Source organism: Sceloporus occidentalis, unplaced genomic scaffold (genome assembly GCF_023333645.1).
Source record: "Sceloporus occidentalis isolate IW3139 unplaced genomic scaffold, rSceOcc1.0.p SCAF_120, whole genome shotgun sequence".
In the NCBI taxonomy this organism is placed as follows: Eukaryota; Metazoa; Chordata; class Lepidosauria; order Squamata; family Phrynosomatidae; genus Sceloporus; species Sceloporus occidentalis.
This window is the reverse complement of record NW_028317100.1, coordinates 693,578-700,780: the sequence shown is the minus strand read 5'-3', so window position 1 is coordinate 700,780 and position 7,203 is coordinate 693,578. Positions and strand designations below refer to the sequence as shown.

The 7,203-nt window shown below is 42.1% G+C and overlaps 2 protein-coding genes across 2 annotated transcripts; both read right to left on the bottom strand.

The window, feature by feature from the left end:
- Positions 1-629: 629 nt before the first annotated feature.
- Positions 630-1,454, bottom strand: LOC149282247 (protein FAM187B-like). Its single transcript, XM_089498435.1, has one exon. The coding sequence runs from the start codon at positions 1,452-1,454 to the stop codon at positions 630-632; it is 825 nt and encodes a 274-aa protein (XP_089354561.1).
- A 2,651-nt stretch (positions 1,455-4,105) lies between these two features.
- On the bottom strand, positions 4,106-5,519 carry LOC149282246 (protein FAM187B-like). Its single transcript, XM_089498434.1, has 2 exons — positions 4,699-5,519; positions 4,106-4,451 (listed from the first exon to the last, which is right to left on the bottom strand). Exons 1-2 carry the CDS (start codon positions 5,517-5,519, stop codon positions 4,106-4,108), a joined length of 1,167 nt encoding a protein of 388 aa, XP_089354560.1.
- Between the last annotated feature and the right edge of the window lie 1,684 nt (positions 5,520-7,203).

Here is a 7,203-nt window from a genome sequence, read left to right as displayed (position 1 = left end):
TTAGGAGGGGGTAGTTGCGGCGGGCTTAAGGGGCTCTGCATTAATGTGGCCATATAGGACCAGCCAGTCTGGTCCTGACTGGGCCTATTTTAAGGTGGGGGCCTGGAGCTGCAGCTCCATCAGCCCCTAAGTCAATCCTGCCCTGCCACAGGCGCGGTCGCAGTTGCTGCTTGCTCCGGCAACAAGGTAAGTAGGGTGAGGGAGGGGGGTGCAGTGAGAAGTGGGGAAGGGGGTTACATAGTGAGAAGGGGCAGATAAGATGTGGAGAGGGGGTAGTGTGAATGCGTATATGAATGAATGAATGAATAAATGTGTGGATGAATTGTGTGAATGCGTATGACAATTAATTAATTCATGTGTGGATGAATTGCTTGAATGATTTGTGAGACTGCATTAATGAATGTGTTAATGATTTGTATGAATGATTAAATGCAAAGATGGTACATGAAGGGTGGGCTTTAACAATAAATAAATAAATTAATATGGGCTGCTCAGGCTTAAATGCCCGGGCCTATTTTTTGTCCCAGTCCGGGCCTGCTGGGGGGTATTACTTTATACAGCTCTTGGGGGGTTATTACTTTACACAGCGTTGGGGGACTTCCGCTTTAAACATGATGAGATATAGATCATTACCTGTAAATGGAGGCCGTGGGGCATTTGAGTAATGCGTCGGCGTGGAGGTTTGTATAAAAGTTGTCAGTCAGAAGAAGCTGAACCTCATTTTCGGAAGATGTTGGTTCCTTGCAGCTGTCTTCACACATCTCTATCCTGAGTTCAGGTTTATGAGTAGGTTGAAGTTCTTTGAAGATGGCTCTCAGGAGGCCGCACGGCCAAACCTTCTCTTCCAGATCCAAGCTGATGTTCATCCTGGCGTAGCAAAAGCCAAGCTTCTTCCTCTCTCCTTGAACCCCGCACCTGTCACAGGGCTGCCATTCCTCCCAAACCGTGAACATTTCAACCGAACCCTTATCTCCAAAGTCCAAAGTGGTATTAGGTTGCACCATCTGCCCCAGACTTGCATGAGAAATGTAAATGTCTTCTACATTCTGGACATCTAGCGCGTAATGAGCTAGAACCGCCTCTCCATATCTGCAGGTATAGATTCCGGTGTTTTTCACTTCCGGGGAGAGAATCTTCAGATCGCCGGATATCAGCGTCGGGCGTTTCATCAGTTCCAGAAGCTTTGTCGGGATGGTGGAGATCGAACCTTGACTTTGGACGAGGGTAACGGGTTTTGCGCTGGAATTGGAAATATCTAGATATTGCCAATAAATGGAAGCGTCCGTGGGCCTGTTCACACAGGTTAGGATGATGGGATTATGGGAGGCAACGGCTATTTTACAGGGAATTTGGGCAGAACAGGCCACAGTGATCCCTTCCTCACCAAGTGAGATAGTGGCTTGTGCTAGAAGCACCAAGCCCATCACAAACGTGATGTGTGACACCCGAATCATGGCGTCACCCGATAGTTAGTTTTCTTGTTTCTTTCTCGAAAGAAGAACCGCAGAAAAAAATCAGACCAACTCCTAGACTCCTCTCGCTTGTCTGTTAGCCGGTTTCTCAATTACCGGGGGATTTATAGACTTGTACCTATGATGTCATAAACAACACAAACATTCTAGAATGTTACCCTCGATGATGTCATAAACAATACATGCCACTCTTCAATGTTACCATCTATCATATCATGAATAATACACATCTCTGTACAATATCACCATCGATGATGTCATAAGGAATCCAAAGCTTTCTAGAATGTTACCATGTAGAAAGATACCAAATAAGTACCATCTTAATTTTCCCAAATATATGAGATGAAATGACCTGTATTCAAGCAGGGTTTCCAGCTGTGATATCGCAGTGAGAAAATGCAGCAATTGTGATGTTTAAATATAATTCAATCAGAGGAGCAAATGAAGTGATCGGCTACAGACTGTGTTACCCAGAGAAACTGCCCCTTAACCCCGACACCCTGAGAGTTTCCATATGTGGTTATATATATAATGTGTTTTGCAAAATAACCAATTGGTGCAATCTCCATAGCAACCAACAGAACCAATTTCTGAACTTGTGAGAACAAATCTAAAATGACATTAATTCTTAAAGACTGAATTGCAGAATTTAGGGGTTTAAAAAGCATTTTCTGTCTGCATATCTGTGCTGGATATTCTGGAGGGGGAGGTTGTGTGGAATATGGGGCCATTTGCTCCATTTTAATAAACAGGTTGTATGGTATTCAGCATTTTCAAGGGTCTTTTGGGGTCTTTTTGCTCTTCTATATAATGTTCTATTGATGCCCCTTAATGATTAGAAAATTAATTTCCATTGATGGGCTTTAAATCTTCTGGCTGTTGAAGAACCTGAGAGAACGTCTTGAGTCGACCCGATGGAGATACGAGTCCTCCTCTTGGTAGCCCAGCAGATATATGGACAGTGATGGTGAATGGGGATGCGGTATGGATCCTGTAATGACTTTCTGGATGTTTTTGGTTAAGGAAATTATACATTATTTACTTCAATGTCTCTTACTACAAATTATTATTATTAATTATTGTGTTATATAGGGCCATCGTATTCCGTAGCGCTGTACAATGAGTATCTCTCCTTGTTTAGAGGTGGCACAGGCGAGGTGTCTACAGTTCTGTACTGATTGGCCCCCAGGCTAGGGGCCACTGATTTCTAATGTTCCCTCTTATTCTAAAAATATTTTTTTTCTACCAATGAGAAATTGCGCAAGACGAAGCAGTAAATCTGTAAATTGGGTTTTTTTTAAACAGTTTTTGCCTGAAGGTCAATTTTTGAAGACACGTTTCACGGGTAAATATAAAAGTGTATGCAGACGGACAGAGAAAAGTGTATTATTCATATATATATATATATATATATATATATATATATATATATATATATATATATATATAGCATATATTTTATTTTATATTTTTCTCTATATATATTTTTTGTGCAGTAAAGCATTGTGTGGTTGGACCTGGCCTCAGAAACCCTAGGATCCCGTGGAATGTTCTGCAGCTCGTGTGTTTGTTCACTTTATATAGAATGTATCATTTCTTTATTTACATTGAAGTTACTTTATTGCATCAAAGTTTTTTTTTTACTCCAGAACAACATTTCTTTTCCTTCTGAGTCTATGGGAGAACATCAGGCAAGTCAATTGGAAAATACTTTAGAGATGCGATTGAAATGGATGGCCTCTTGCTCCGTTGGGCGTACGCTGGTCTGGTTTCCAGTTTCATCTGCCCCTTCAGGTGCCGGGGTTGGTGGTTCCACTCTGCTGATGGTAAAAGTCAGAGCGGCTGTAAAGGGAGAAACCAGATTGTTTGGTGGAGGAGAGACAGTGATGAGCAAACTGGCCATGGTAGGGTGAAGGCCCAGGCACGCATGGGCCAAACCCTTGCTTTGCAGAGCTCCCCGATGAATCTGCCCATTTCCCCTGTGATTGGGGTAAAAACCCTAAGAATCTGCCCATTCACCCCAGGACTCTAAAACTGGGGAAAAACCCTGAGACTCTTCCCGTCAACTGCGAGGCCCTCAGACTTGGGTAAAAAGCCTAACAACTTGTCCATTCACCCTAAGACTCTGAGACTGGGGTAAAAACCCTGAAAATCTACCATTGCCTCCTTGACTCTAGGACTCTGACCTTTCACTCGGAGACCCTTAGACTGGTGTAAAAACCCTAATAATCCATCTATTCCCCCCGACACACTGAAACACTGCCCTTTCTCCCTAATACCATGAGACTGGGGTAAAAACCCTAAGAACTTGAGACTTGGGTAAAAACCCTAAGAATCTGCATTCCCTGTAAAACCCTGAGATTGGGGTAAAAGCCATGAGAATCTCCTCATTCCCCCCCAGAAACCCTAAGTATCTGCCCTTTTACTCTGAGACCCTGAGACTGGTGTAAAAACCCTGAGAGTAGACAATTTATGCAGAGTAGACAAATTTCTTGATGGACGTCAAAGCATCTTCATCAATCCCAATAAAATAATTACATGATACATTAATTTTGCCTCCAAAATCATGTCTTTTATTTCCAGTTGATAACAAACGTAAAGGTGATGGCAGTTAGACATGAGGCTGAACACATTTACACCGGTAATTTGCTGATGGCATCGCTGAAAGGTTTGTTGAAAGCCAAGGCAATGCCTAGAACTATCAGGAAGATTAGGAATAAGACGATGCCAAGTATCAGTGACTCCAGAGAAGTATAGAGCCACGCTTCCCACGTGTACTGCAGCTTATGGACGATCACATTAAACCTCCCGGCCAGGCGGTGATCCACGTAACATTTGTAAATTCCGGCATCTGATTGGTTGAGATTTGGAATAAGCAAGGATCCCCCGCCGGTGGCGTTATCCAAAATATACGGGCTGCTGCCACGGAGCTGTTGTAGACGTGATATAGAAACACATTCACGCTCCCAGTAAACAGGTCTGCAAAATAATGCATAGAAAGAGTAAATAAATATCCTTCATTCCATTTTATCTGCTACTCTATACAGCGCTGGGGGGTTATATTACTGTATACAGCGCTGGGGGGGGTTATTACTGTATACAGCCCTAGGGGTTATAACTGTATACAAAGCTGGGGGGTATTACTTTATACAGCTCTTGGGGGGTTATTACTTTACACAGCGTTGGGGGACTTCCGCTTTAAACATGATGAGATATAGATCATTACCTGTAAATGGAGGCCGTGGGGCATTTGAGTAATGCGTCGGCGTGGAGGTTTGTATAAAAGTTGTCAGTCAGAAGAAGCTGAACCTCATTTTCGGAAGATGTTGGTTCCTTGCAGCTGTCTTCACACATCTCTATCCTGAGTTCAGGTTTATGAGTAGGTTGAAGTTCTTTGAAGATGGCTCTCAGGAGGCCGCACGGCCAAACCTTCTCTTCCAGATCCAAGCTGATGTTCATCCTGGCGTAGCAAAAGCCAAGCTTCTTCCTCTCTCCTTGAACCCCGCACCTGTCACAGGGCTGCCATTCCTCCCAAACCGTGAACATTTCAACCGAACCCTTATCTCCAAAGTCCAAAGTGGTATTAGGTTGCACCATCTGCCCCAGACTTGCATGAGAAATGTAAATGTCTTCTACATTCTGGACATCTAGCGCGTAATGAGCTAGAACCGCCTCTCCATATCTGCAGGTATAGATTCCGGTGTTTTTCACTTCCGGGGAGAGAATCTTCAGATCGCCGGATATCAGCGTCGGGCGTTTCATCAGTTCCAGAAGCTTTGTCGGGATGGTGGAGATCGAACCTTGACTTTGGACGAGGGTAACGGGTTTTGCGCTGGAATTGGAAATATCTACATATTGCCAATAAATGGAAGCGTCCGTGGGCCTGTTCACACAGGTTAGGATGATGGGATTATGGGAGGCAACGGCTATTTTACAGGGAATTTGGGCAGAACAGGCCACAGTGATCCCTTCCTCACCAAGTGAGATAGTGGCTTGTGCTAGAAGCACCAAGCCCATCACAAACGTGATGTGTGACACCCGAATCATGGCGTCACCCGATAGTTAGTTTTCTTGTTTCTTTCTCGAAAGAAGAACCGCAGAAAAAAATCAGACCAACTCCTAGACTCCTCTCGCTTGTCTGTTAGCCGGTTTCTCAATTACCGGGGGATTTATAGACTTGTACCTATGATGTCATAAACAACACAAACATTCTAGAATGTTACCCTCGATGATGTCATAAACAATACATGCCACTCTTCAATGTTACCATCTATCATATCATGAATAATACACATCTCTGTACAATATCACCATCGATGATGTCATAAGGAATCCAAAGCTTTCTAGAATGTTACCATGTAGAAAGATACCAAATAAGTACCATCTTAATTTTCCCAAATATATGAGATGAAATGACCTGTATTCAAGCAGGGTTTCCAGCTGTGATATCGCAGTGAGAAAATGCAGCAAATGTGATGTTTAAATATAATTCAATCAGAGGAGCAAATGAAGTGATCGGCTACAGACTGTGTTACCCAGAGAAACTGCCCCTTAACCCCGACACCCTGAGAGTTTCCATATGTGGTTATATATATAATGTGTTTTGCAAAATAACCAATTGGTGCAATCTCCATAGCAACCAACAGAACCAATTTCTGAACTTGTGAGAACAAATCTAAAATGACATTAATTCTTAAAGACTGAATTGCAGAATTTAGGGGTTTAAAAAGCATTTTCTGTCTGCATATCTGTGCTGGATATTCTGGAGGGGGAGGTTGTGTGGAATATGGGGCCATTTGCTCCATTTTAATAAACAGGTTGTATGGTATTCAGCATTTTCAAGGGTCTTTTGGGGTCTTTTTGCTCTTCTATATAATGTTCTATTGATGCCCCTTAATGATTAGAAAATTAATTTCCATTGATGGGCTTTAAATCTTCTGGCTGTTGAAGAACCTGAGAGAACGTCTTGAGTCGACCCAATGGAGATACGAGTCCTCCTCTTGGTAGCCCAGCAGATATATGGACAGTGATGGTGAATGGGGATGCGGTATGGATCCTGTAATGACTTTCTGGATGTTTTTGGTTAAGGAAATTATACATTATTTACTTCAATGTCTCTTACTACAAATTATTATTATTAATTATTGTGTTATATAGGGCCATCGTATTCCGTAGCGCTGTACAATGAGTATCTCTCCTTGTTTAGAGGTGGCACAGGCGAGGTGTCTACAGTTCTGTACTGATTGGCCCCCAGGCTAGGGGCCACTGATTTCTAATGTTCCCTCTTATTCCAAAAATATTTTTTTTCTACCAATGAGAAATTGCGCAAGACGAAGCAGTAAATCTGTAAATTGGGTTTTTTTTAAACAGTTTTTGCCTGAAGGTCAATTTTTGAAGACACGTTTCACGGGTAAATATAAAAGTGTATGCAGACGGACAGAGAAAAGTGTATTATTCATATATATATATATATATATATATATATATATATATAGCATATATTTTATTTTATATTTTTCTCTATATATATTTTTTGTGCAGTAAAGCATTGTGTGGTTGGACCTGGCCTCAGAAACCCTAGGATCCCGTGGAATGTTCTGCAGCTCGTGTGTTTGTTCACTTTATATAGAATGTATCATTTCTTTATTTACATTGAAGTTACTTTATTGCATCAAAGTTTTTTTTTTACTCCAGAACAACATTTCTTTTCCTTCTGAGTCTATGGGAGAAC

What these genes read in the sequence shown, in the direction of transcription:
- LOC149282247 (XM_089498435.1), bottom strand. Translation starts at nt 1,454, where the DNA reads ATGATTCGGGTGTCACACATCACGTTTGTGATGGGCTTGGTGCTTCTA.
- LOC149282246 (XM_089498434.1), bottom strand. Translation starts at nt 5,519, where the DNA reads ATGATTCGGGTGTCACACATCACGTTTGTGATGGGCTTGGTGCTTCTA. An exon ending in CCCACGGCCTCCATTTACAG is followed by an intron (nt 4,452 to 4,698) that starts GTAATGATCTAT and finishes ATTATTTTGCAG; the next exon opens with ACCTGTTTACTGGGAGCGTG.